At 32.9% G+C, this 12,215-nt stretch overlaps 2 protein-coding genes and 3 non-coding genes across 13 annotated transcripts; 1 reads left to right on the top strand and 4 right to left on the bottom strand.

Annotated features, from left to right (window-relative positions):
- Positions 1–3,456: 3,456 nt before the first annotated feature.
- Positions 3,457–9,422, bottom strand: LOC127120062 (uncharacterized). 9 transcript variants are annotated; one of them, XR_007803028.1, is made up of 7 exons: positions 9,197–9,422; positions 7,809–8,276; positions 7,560–7,641; positions 6,787–6,912; positions 3,912–4,706; positions 3,750–3,817; positions 3,457–3,682 (listed from the first exon to the last, which is right to left on the bottom strand). XR_007803028.1 is itself a non-coding variant. In XM_051050446.1 (5 exons), exons 2-5 carry the CDS (start codon positions 7,598–7,600, stop codon positions 3,678–3,680), a joined length of 240 nt encoding a protein of 79 aa, XP_050906403.1. In that variant the 5' UTR covers positions 7,601–8,276; positions 9,197–9,422; the 3' UTR covers positions 3,457–3,677. The 9 variants fall into 9 exon arrangements, 3 of the variants coding, with proteins under 3 accessions (XP_050906403.1, XP_050906401.1, XP_050906402.1); XR_007803025.1 differs by having other exon boundaries at positions 6,787–7,641; XR_007803026.1 differs by having other exon boundaries at positions 6,787–7,641; positions 7,809–8,202.
- LOC127120060 (uncharacterized) lies at positions 4,954–6,339 on the top strand. The gene has a single exon (XM_051050441.1). It carries the CDS (start codon positions 5,008–5,010, stop codon positions 5,860–5,862), a length of 855 nt encoding a protein of 284 aa, XP_050906398.1. The 5' UTR covers positions 4,954–5,007; the 3' UTR covers positions 5,863–6,339.
- Positions 6,522–6,643, bottom strand: LOC127124805 (U5 spliceosomal RNA). Its single transcript, XR_007804277.1, has one exon. It is a non-coding gene; the product is annotated as a U5 spliceosomal RNA (small nuclear RNA).
- LOC127124030 (U1 spliceosomal RNA) lies at positions 7,168–7,328 on the bottom strand. Its single transcript, XR_007803674.1, has one exon. It is a non-coding gene; the product is annotated as a U1 spliceosomal RNA (small nuclear RNA).
- On the bottom strand, positions 8,409–8,525 carry LOC127124801 (U5 spliceosomal RNA). The gene has a single exon (XR_007804272.1). It is a non-coding gene; the product is annotated as a U5 spliceosomal RNA (small nuclear RNA).
- Positions 9,423–12,215: the final 2,793 nt, after the last annotated feature.

Here is a 12,215-nt window from a genome sequence, read left to right as displayed (position 1 = left end):
CTCATGTGAGATATTTAATAATAAAAAAATTGTAACATAGAATTTTTGGAATAGAAGTTGAAGTATAATTGTATAAGTTTGTTTCAAGATTCAATCTTAAAGATGACACATCAGATTTTAATTGATGTGGTAAATATAACCTACATGGCATATTATGTGTCGCAACATAACACCTTGCATTAGATTTAATATAATAGATAGATAATAGATGTTGTTTTTATGATGTTTTGTAATTTAACAAAATTGTTTAGTTGTTATATTTTTTATTATTATTTTTTATAGATGTAAGGTGAAAAAACTTAATTATATAAAGAGTGATAATTGTGTTTAATTGTAATTAATTCTTGTTAGATATTTAATAATAAATTTTTTGAAACATAATTTTTGGAATAGAAGTTAAAGTAAAATTGTATAAGTTTGTTTCAAGATTCAATCTTAAAGATGACACATCAGATTTTCATTGATGTGGCAAATATGACCTACATGGCATATTATGTGTCGCAACATAATCCGTTGCATTAGATTTAATATAATAGATAGATAATAGATGTTGTTTTTATGATGTTTTGTAATTTAACAAAATTATGTAGTTGCTATATTTTTTATAGATGTAAGGTGAAAATACTTAATTATATAAAAATTGATAATTATGTTTAATTGTAATTAACTCTTGTGAGATATTTAATAATAAAAATTTTATAACATATAATTTTTGGAATAAAAGTTGAAGTATAATTATATAAGTTTGTTCCAAGATTCAATCTTAAAGGTGACGCGTCAGATTTTAATTGATGTGGCAAATATAACCTACATGGCATATTTTGTGTCGCAACATAACCCGTTGCATTAGATTTAATATAATAGATAATAGATGTTGTTTTTTTATGATGTTTTGTAATTTAACAAAATAGTGTAGTTGTTATATTTTTTATCATTATTTTTTATAGATGTAAGGTGAAAAAACTTAATTATATAAAGAGTGATAATTGTGCTTAGTTGTAATTAACTCATGTGAGATATTTAATAATAATATTTTTGTAACATATAATTTTTGGAATAGAAGTTGAAGTGTAATTGTATAAGTTTGTTTCAAGATTCAATATAACCTACATGCCATATATTATGTGTCGCAACATAACTCGTTGCATTAGATTTATTATAATAGATAATAGATGTTGTTTTTTAGAATATTTTGTAATTTAACAAAATAGTGTAATTGTTATATTTTTTATCATTATTTTTTATAGATGTAAGGTGAAAAGACTTAATTATTTAAAGAGTGGTAATTGTGTTTAATTGGAATTAACTCTTATGAGATATTTAGTAATAAAAATTTTGTCACATAGAATTTTTGGAATAGAAGTTGAAGTATAATTGTATAAGTTTGTTTCAAGATTCAATCTTAAAGATGAAACATCAGATTTTAATTGATGTGACAAATATAACCTACATGACATATTATGTGTCGTAACATAATTTGTTGCATTAGATTTAATATAATAGATAGATATATAAATAATGACTAGTATCTAAAATTAGGGGACTAAATTGGAGAGAATGTGATATTTTACTGACTAAATAGATGGTATATTATTTGTTTTACTCTATGTTTCTAAAATAACCCCTTTGACAAGGTTTTGAAGGTTTAGTGTGTTAATTTACTTTGTCATTTGGAATGGAACAAAGACTTGGCATGTATGACTTTCTAATCTTACAAAATACATATTGGAAACTAAAAATAAAAAGTGTAAACATGTTTTAAAAATAGGTTTCAAATAGCAACAATTGCAACACAAACATAAGAGCTTTTTAATTAGAGTTTTAAATATTTATTTTTGTATGAATTTTTCCAATCCAAAATATTAATATCAATTATAAAAAATATTTTAACATTTTAGACTGGGAAAAAGAAATACAATATACATGTTTTATTCATATAGGTAATCTTTCAAAATCTAAGAGGTAATTTATATAACTTGAGATTCGCCCTAGGGACAATTACCGATTTTTCTTAAATCAACCCAACTTCTTGTAATATGTCCAATCTATATTACAAGACCTTTAAAAAATGACAAATATAGCCAAGGGTCTGATGTTTGTCTCCGTACATAAAATCAACCGCGACAAATCAAATCATCTTTTGTCTTAGCACATCTCTTCAAAACCTTTAAAAAATGACGTGTTACTTCCGTTCTACCGTGAACGACGCTTAAGCCTCCATGTGTGAGCAAGTAATGTTTAACTGCTAGAGTGTGATCCAAGCGCATCCACTTTACCGCAAACAAGCAAATACTTCTCGCTTCCATGGTAGAGTATACAAGCAAGTGAACAGTAGCATGCGAACGTCAATATTGTTCAGTAAAAACAACCAAATAAATATTCCATTTGTGAGCCGAACTACGGAGCACTGATTTTCTTATTGCACGTATGAGAATACGTAGGCACAAGGGCCCAAATCTTTGGCGAGCACACTAACTTAAAACTTATTTTCTCTTCCTCCTTATTCTTTCATCTCATTCTCGATAGCAAGCAACATATAGATAAATAACATCCATACGCATTGATACAAAGTGGTTCCCATGGAGTACCATGGATGTGGGGGTGCTAATACCTTCCCCTTGCATAAACGACTTCTGAATCCGCTCTTGGTTGCGAGATCATTCTTCATTTGGGGTTTTATCGCTATTTTCCTTTTCCTTTGGAATAAATAAAATTCAGTGCCGACTCTGTATTTTTCGCGGCGCAACAATATCTTCCCGGATCTTTCAACAACTCCCCCTGACCCGAAAGAAGCTTGACGTTGGAGTCCATAGGAGTATCCATCGGACGACAGTCAAGCATACCAGTTTCAATTAGAATGTCTAATGCATACTTACGTTGATTAATTGCAATGCCTGATGAGGACTGAACAACTTCAATACCTAAGAAGTATCTGAGTGGATCCAAATCTTTTGTCTGAAAGTTTTTGAAAAGATGAGTTTTGAGTCGTTGGATACGCTATGTATCGTCTCCAATGATAATAATGTCATCAACATAGACCACAAGAAAGATGTGTTGACCAGTGGAGGAAAGGAGGAAGAAAAAAAGTGATTTGCTTCACATCTAGTCATACCAAACTGTATCAAGGCAGAACTGAATCGACCAAACCAAGCACGTGGAAACTGTATCAAGGCTCTGATACCATGTTGTAATTGTATCTCTGTGTGTCGAATATGATCACACATGCTATATATTTATATGCAAAATAGAGATACACAATAGATAATAATATAATTTACAGACTAATTGAATATCAATCAATACTAATTGATTGATAACGGATTCTCAACAATTTCAATTAGATACATATAGTTTGATGATGTTTATTGATCTAACTTCATTTTATTTTTTTATATAGGTGACTACTTTTTTTCTTCTAGATGTGGTTGACCTTTTTTCATGAAGTTGAAAACTCACTTGGTGTTAGATTGAATATTACTATGATGCTTTTGTATAAAAATGTGACAATATAGAAAATAGAATTGGGTTGATGTATAATTTACTGTTATTTGAAAGATTTTGTGAAAAGTTAAGAGTTAGTGTGGTATGATATAGTTATACTGGCTTGCTTTTGAATAGAGTAACCTTGTGTTAAATTCTTCAGTTTTGCAAAACCTTTCAATTGTCGTGGAGCTTTCCTAGCCTGGAGAAGATAACTAAAACGTCAGCATTGCAAAATAAAAAGCAGCAAAAGCAACAAAATCACATACCCCTGTATTTAAAATGCAATTTGCAGTCTCTACCACTGAAATATGCTAGTCCTAATGAAACTTTCTCCCTAAGATCAAAAGAAAACCTTCATTAGTAGGTTGTATACTGAGACTGAAAAAATGTATATTTCAAAAGTGTAGCATAGGTGACAATATCCACACCATAAGCTTCTGGATCTTTCATCTCTTCGAAATTCCCTAGAGCTGAATCGATATCACCACAACGAACACAGGCTGAATGTTGGAAACCGTTTTTGAATTGTACAATAAAAATGTTTGAACCAACTTCAAGATGGTTGCTTGAGCCCACTTATGGAGTCGACAAATTACTTTCTCCCTCTGTCGACACAATGCAACTCATTGAAATTCTCCAACTTCTCTTCACAAGATAGAAATGTTTGTCCCAGTAACTTCTTTAGGCAGTGAGTTCATAACCTTCATTCAATAATGGGAATACTCCAAAATCTCCATCCATTATATCATCAACTTCCTAACATTCTTAATATCTTATTTGAAACTCTATATATAAGCAACATGAGTTTTCCTTTTAAATTAGTAAACTTGTCACACTTGTGCCAAACACTGTTGCTAAATATAAAACTTCTTTAATCACTTTGTTTCTAATATAAAAAGAATACGTTGTTTTGGTTCTGAGGTATCTATTTGCCTGGCATGTTCCATTTCTGAGGAACTAAATAGTTTAAAGAATGGATTATCGAAAAATGAGATCCAGATCTTGTTGGATATGATCAAGCCAAACTAAATTATATACAATTTTTATTCTATTAATTGGTTGTGTGTGCATGAATGACATGTAAGAAGCAATAAGAAACACCTATTTTTATAATTGCAATTACGAGTGCTATGTGTCTACAGAGATGGCAAACTAGATGAATACTAATGATGTTTTCTGATTACCAACACTTGAAAGACATGCCAGTGATATTCATCGTGCACCTAAAACACATTTCAATGATATAAGCATCTTGCAGAATACCATTAATAAATTCACAATGTTGGGTTGACATGTGACATGCTTACCATATTCAAAGGAAAACTCATGCAAGCACCACATGCTCTACACCTCCATTAACAAGTCCTACCTATTTTATTTCTTTATTACTATATGATATTAATAATTATCAACAATATCATGATTCACGAGTAGGTCTTATATAAAGAGAGGCTTGGTAACATCACACAAACATTGAGCTTTACAATTATCTTTGAAGAAAATAAGAACAAATTAAAGAGCAATATGGCAATAAAAAACCATGTTCGCTCTAATAGTTTTCCTTCTCAATCTCATCCTAACTCCACTAGAATAGAACAAGAGCTAAGCAAAATCAAGACATGGGAAACCACATCAACATCCACGTCTGATTCAATCACCATTGGCCTTTCTTTGCTGGAAGATTTGTATATTTCATTGGAAGATTTTCTCAATATGGCATCGACACAAAAGGCCATTTCTCGGCATCAAGGTGAGAATTTTGTGGAAGAGTTGTTGGATGGTTCGGTGAAAATTTTGGATGTTTGTGGTATTACAAGAGACACCATGTTAGACATTAAAGAAAATGTTGAAGCCCTTCACTGTTCTCTTAGAAGAAGAAAGGGAGATTCAAGCATCGAATCAAGTGTAGCCGAATATAACTTCTTCACAAAGAAGATGAAGAAAAATGTCAAAAAGTTGATCACATCTCTAAAACAAATGGAAAGTAAATTTGGAGCTTCCACACTTTTGAACCAAGATCAAGAAGTCGTTTCTGTGATAAGAGTTCTTAGAGAGGTTATACTAATGAACATGTCTATCTTTCAATCCATTTTGTCTTTCTTGGCTCCCAAGTCAAAGGCAACCAAATGGTTGAAAATGGCAAAGTTGATGCATAGGAGGACATCATCATGTGAGGAGGAGAATTTAAATGAACTGCAGTGTGTGGATGCATCCTTAAGGACCCTTTTACGCGAAGGTTCTGATGTTGTCAAGATGCAGGTTGCACATGAATGTTTTGAAGCATTGGAGAGTGCAACTGAAGGGCTAGAGAAAGGTTTGGAAAGTGTATTTAGGTGTTTGGTTAAAACTAGAGTTTGTCTTTTGAACATGACTCAATAGTTTGTTGGGTCTTTATTTTCTCCCCAAAGCAAAAGCATCCAAATTTTAAGGATCTGCTGAGGATTGAAATTTTTGTTTGTGTAGATACATACAATTCAATAGTCACACATTTCAATCAAATACAATGAAAATCTTAAAATAATTATCACACTCTACTCATCTCATGTTTTTTTTTACCTATGCACTTTAAACAGATTACTCTCTACTCATATCAGATAAGTTATCTCGAGTAAATCCTACCCAACATTCCTTTTTTATATAGAACAAAGTAGATATTAACCATTGAATGAAAGTCTCCAAAACACATCTAATTCTGATAATTCCAAGATACACCCAGAGAAACCTCAATCTAATATGAGTAGCTAGCAAGATACTGTTATGGAAAGACATCAGGGTAATGTATCACAAGTTTTTGTTTTATGCCACAAAACCATAACATCAAGTGCCCAAAATGCTAGAAAAAGAGAAATAGCTAATTTTGTTCCAAGGACAATACACCACAGAAATATGATCCAACTAGTTTTATGGAACCCTAATAATGCATTATACCTATAAAATTTAAATTTTTGTCAATCATAGTATTAAAGTTTCTAAAATTTAAAAATAAACTAAGCTTAAAAATCATCAATGAAAATTGATAAATTCGAACTAAATTGCAAAGCCCTCAATCTAGAGGACTTTACTCTTCCAAAAACTAGCATATGCCGCTAATTGTAACACTGACACGGTATTCTTTAGTAAAAGGCGAAAGAATAGTTCACTATGTTATCATCACACGGCTCTGTAATTAAGGGCAACCAGAGGTCCTTAAGTTTGTTATCAACTCAATTGACCCTATCTTAAATAACTAAAGTATCACAGTCTAGTGACAACTGAATTTCAATGCAAATATAACACATGAAACAACAAAAGGTAACAACTCACCTTGCAATAGAGGAACTGTATTGAGCTAATTGATTTGTTCCATCTTTTAAAAACCTCACCAATGAAAGATGATATACAACACCCTCACCAAAATGTGCAAGCACATAGAGTATACAGACTGAGCTACTGCCAAACATCAGATTACACATTGGAACATCACCAACAAAATCTAGAAAGATTAAGACTTGTAAGCAGCTTTTCTATTATGTAAACCCAAAAGTTACAAACAAAAACCATTATATTACTCCCACCCCTGTTAAGCACAGCAAGACTTACCCTCGTCAAGCACAGCAAGACTTAATTATTTATGTCTCCTTATTTGAACAGGATTGATACAAGTCTAGTGACCCTTTTAAAAAAGTATTTTACAAACTTAACTTGAAGAGGGCCGCGCGAACGCAGGCCCCCACAGCAACAAATTATGATGTAGGTTCCACCACTTGGGTAGACCTTAGGCAAGCACCCCTCCTAAGTGCAATGGAAGTCACTTGCCTAGGCCATGGGCCTTCATGATCACCCATTGACCCCATCCAGGTAAGTATATTGCAATGTGTCACACACTTGTTATTTATACCTCATCTTCCTTGCTATTCATTCTAACAATTCCGGTGTGGGATTCAGATGACATGAGATTGATTCATCCCGTTTTTTGTGAAAGATAATCATCATTTAAATCTAAATCAGGACATATTTGTTCCTAAGATTTAGTGTTGGAGTTGTATGTACACGGTCTATATCAGTTTAGTGGATCAACAATTCATACACCAACTCACATTTGCAACCTCATGTGTAGCCGAATATAACTTTGTGACATTTTTCTTCATCTTCCCAGCTTGACCCCAACTTTTTCTACATCTGAAACCATGCAGTGGAAAAATCTTTAGGAGACAAAGATGGTGTTGATAGAATCATGAATGACAAGTCCGAGACAAGCAGATGATTCAAAAGAGCATCTGAAGCCTCTCTCTGGTTCAGTTTCATTCACTAATATGGTATAAGAGCTCAAAAGAGCATTGAGCTACCTCTTCTTCACCATGCCTCCACGAGCTGCATACTACAAGCATCTTGCTAAAAGTACTTCAGCCCCTCTTGTCACTGCTCTTCTGGATGGTAAGAAATATCATTCCTAGTCGCTTTCCATGAAGTGCGTGATTATGATGAAGAATAAAATTAGGTTTTTAGACAAACTTGCGCCGTTGCCAAATCTTGTGCTGACCAGAATCGGAAATTCAGTCATGAAGCATGTGATCTATATGTAGCTGCGGCAGCTTGCAAGGATCTCGAGACGCAATTCTCGCAAGGAGACTATGTTTGCATTGCTGAATAGCAGAATTTTTTTGCAAAGCTTCAACAAAACAATTTATGGATCTCGAGACGCGATTCTCGCTAGTGGACTATGTTTGCATTGCTGAATAGCTTAAAATTTTTGCAAAGCTTCAACAAAATAATTTATGGATCTCGAGACACGACAGAATAGCAGAAATGCAAAGCTTCAACAAAACAATTTATTAGTTACTATCTATTTTACAAAAATGTGTTACGAGAAGAATCCCTTTCCGTTTTGCTCTTGTCTAGTGAAGCTGATGGTAGAAAAAATATTATAACCTTAAACTAAATTGCAGAACCCTCAATTAAGAGGACTCTTCCAAAAACTAGCGTATGCCGCTAATTGTGACGCTGACACAGTATTCTTTAGTAAAAGGCGAAAGAATAATTCGCTATGTCATCAACACACGGCTCCATAATTGTTAGTAATCAGAGGTCCTTTTGTTTATACGTAAGCAGCATAGTTAATTTTATGAAATAGACAATGTGGGATTTAAAATCTGATACCCACTCACTTGACCCTCCCAATCTAGCAACAATTGAATTTCAATGCACATGAATAAAAACTCACCTAGGAGTTGTATTAAGCTATGGTTAGAGCCTATAGCATACAAAAGAATCCTATGGTTAGAGCCTATAGCATACAAAAGAATCCTATGGTTAGAGCCTATAGCATACAAAAGAATCCTATGGTTAGAGCCTATAGCATACAAAAGAATCCTGTAGAAGATAAAGAGATATTTCTGAGACTACAACTAAAGGAACTTTCCAAACCTGAATTCTAGCCTGGTGGTGCTTATATATCATTGAAAACTAGAAACCTATATCCCTTAAAATTAACATTAAAAAGGCATTTGATACATATGAATGTAGTAACTTTTTTATCAATCATTTGGATTTAATCAAGTGTTTTGCTCTTGGATACATACTAATAGAATGAGATAATGATGATGAGAAGCAATTTTACATGCCAAGTTCCTACGGATTCAAAACCCTTTTTTGCAACAGCAGAAGCAAAAGATCATTTGCAAATTACTATATTTATGAAATAAGTTGAGATAGGAATGAATGATATTGTTCATACCTTGCTTGCTTCACAGAGAGAGCATCCATGGAAGCTTGGAATGAATGATATTGTTTACAAAGCTTTGCAAGTGGAAATGGAAACAGTAACAAAAGGAAGACAAAACGTTTATCCATTTTTTCCCTCTCATGGTGAAAAAAGTGTTTTATTTTAGTTTCTGTACTTGTTGCCACGTATCTAACTATGTTCAAGGCAACAATGCACTTTAACAAATGTCAGTTGTGACACGTTTTTGCCCATTATGTTGAAGCTAGTGTTTGATTTACTCACACATACTCCATTTCATTTTGATTATGTATAAAAACTTCATAATGTATTTGTAAGAAATTAATCAAATTTAATTTTAAATTATTTTTATTTATTTAAATCATATTAAATTTAAAATTTTTTAAACTAATTTTATTATGAATGAATATGTTAGAACATAAAAAAATCAATCAACATGAATGAATTTTCTTAATGGACTTTGGTTAATTATGTCTACCTATGTGACTATAGAGTAACTATAGTTTCTTTGATTTTTGTCTAATAATTGGGGTTACAATATTACAGACAATATATATAATACTACGACTCAATTTACAATAATATCCCTAAACTGTATCGCGTGGAGCTACAGCTTCTGCACCCTTAGTCACCTACCCACCACAAACAATTGGGCTTAAGACTCATTTGGAATCTTCACATATTGTGTTTCTCTTTGTCTTAATATAAGTCATACTCAACAATCACCACATTGACGAATATCACATCCTGACAATCGAGGACATGTCCTACTTAACTTTGAGAAATATGTAACAAGTTCAAGCAATGCTTGAATTTGTCACTCATGATTGGCTTGATCAACATATCAGTTGCATTCTCTAAAGTATGAATATTTTCAAGTAATATGTGTCCAAATGCAAGTAACTCTATAATCTTGTGAAACCCCGCATCAATATGCCTGGTCCTAGCATGATAAACCCGATTGTTTACCAAATAAATGTCACAAAGACTATCACAATGCAACCGAACTCCTCAATGCTCAACACCCAAATCTCTTATCCAATTTTGTAAGATATAAGGCTTCTTTAGCAACTTCACTTGATGTCATGTACTCTGATTCAGTTGTCGACATGGATTGGACCAATGATTTCCAACAAATAAGCCCTCATGATAAAGTAAAGACGTACCCTACTGTAGACCTTTTATCATCCCTTTCACAAACATAGTCTGAATCAATATATCCTACAACTGAAAGATCGTTATTTTCAATGTTAAGCAAGAAATCATGACCCCTTGTACCCTTCAAGTACCTGAAAATCCACTTGATTGTTTCCCAATGACACTTGATCACTTTTGACATAAAATTATTAACTTGACTTACAACTTGTGTCAAATCTGGTCTAGGATATACCATAATATACATTAAACAATCAATGTCACTGGCATAAGGAACCTTTGACATATATTAAGGTTAAAAAAGTATACACAAGAAGGGAGATTGAATTGTGTATATGAAAATTTACTTCTTTTTCTCAAACCTGTTCAGAACCTAAGATGTCAAGCTCAGATTCTGATCCAAGTAAGAGTCTGACTTTAGAGTTTGTTGCACATTGGAATATAAATGCAAAAGTAAATAAAGAGACACACAATATATCTTGGTTCCTCTCAAACCGAGAGTAGTTCAGTCCCCTTGCAGCACAAGAGATTTTCACTATAATCAATCAGATTACAATTTGCTCAATTAAACAACAAGCAACAAACTTCATTGCCTGAACAACCCGTTCAGGACTTCCTGCACTATCCCACGGAAAGAGACTTCATGCTCAATCAAATCCTGAAAGAGACTTCTGCTCTACGCAAGCATGAGACTTTAATGCTTAATTTATACAAAAAGAGACTTTTGCTCTGCCCGCAGGCATGATACTTAAATGCTCAATCTATCCAAAAAGAGACTTTTTTGCTCAGGCACTCGACAAGAGACTTCTTACATATTCTAATAAGTAGTTTAGAATAGTAATTACAGATGCACTTGATACTCTTATCAGTGGTGCATAGGTACAACACAGATCCTTATGTCTCTAAGATTTCTAAGATTAGCAATGGTAAGAAATCTTAAGACCCTATTGTACAAGCTAACGTATATACATAAGTGTTCTTGCTTGTATCATATCATCTTTGTGTTGTATGGTTCTATTAACAACATATTCAAAGACTTCCACGGTATTTGAATCTTTAGCATATTTAGAGTTTTCAATCAAAGTCAACGAACCTATGTTGATCAACTTGATCAATCATCTTCAGCATCTTCTTCATATCCTTGAACTTCCTTTTATAGGATTAGGAAAATAGTCATTAGAGAGTTTGAACATAATGAGCAGGCATGTTGAAGAAGTATGCCAAGAGAGTCGTTGGAGATTAGCATTTAGTATGAAGCTTTGTCCATTTAATAGTATTAACACTCTCAGTACCTTTCAAGGTACTAGATATCTACCAACAGGTAGAGCAAACTGAAGATGTCATATCTTTATTACTTAAGCCTTGCAAAACAAAACTCTAGTAGACTTTGTCCAGAATTATGAGGCTTTAATAATACAATATTGCTTTGGTATGGTGTACGGATCATATGCTCTTCAGTCTTTCAGAAGTTGAGTGGTCATCAGAGGTTGGATCTAGAGCAGAGTCTGAAGCCTTTAGATGCTGGTGAATAACTTACAGATTCTGACCAATCAGAATCTGAATCACTTCTTTATGGAACTGAGTTTTTTGATAGGCTTGAAACCTTGATATAGTTTGACTTCAGATCATGCAGACTTGGTTATGATCCTTTAGATTCATAATAACTTTGCTTCTCTTTAATGATTCTTATAAGTGATTAACTTGATTTATATCAAGGTTAATGTCTTTTGATCCTACACACTTAAACAACCATTAGTAAATCCCATTTTTCTTTAAATACGTTGTTATCATCAAAACCTTTTTAGGGCATGAACAAATCTTGTTCCAACAATCTCCCCATTTTTTGATGATGACAAAC

Source organism: Lathyrus oleraceus, chromosome 2 (genome assembly GCF_024323335.1).
Source record: "Lathyrus oleraceus cultivar Zhongwan6 chromosome 2, CAAS_Psat_ZW6_1.0, whole genome shotgun sequence".
In the NCBI taxonomy this organism is placed as follows: domain Eukaryota; kingdom Viridiplantae; phylum Streptophyta; class Magnoliopsida; order Fabales; family Fabaceae; genus Lathyrus; species Lathyrus oleraceus.
This window is presented reverse-complemented; position numbering and strand designations above follow the sequence as displayed.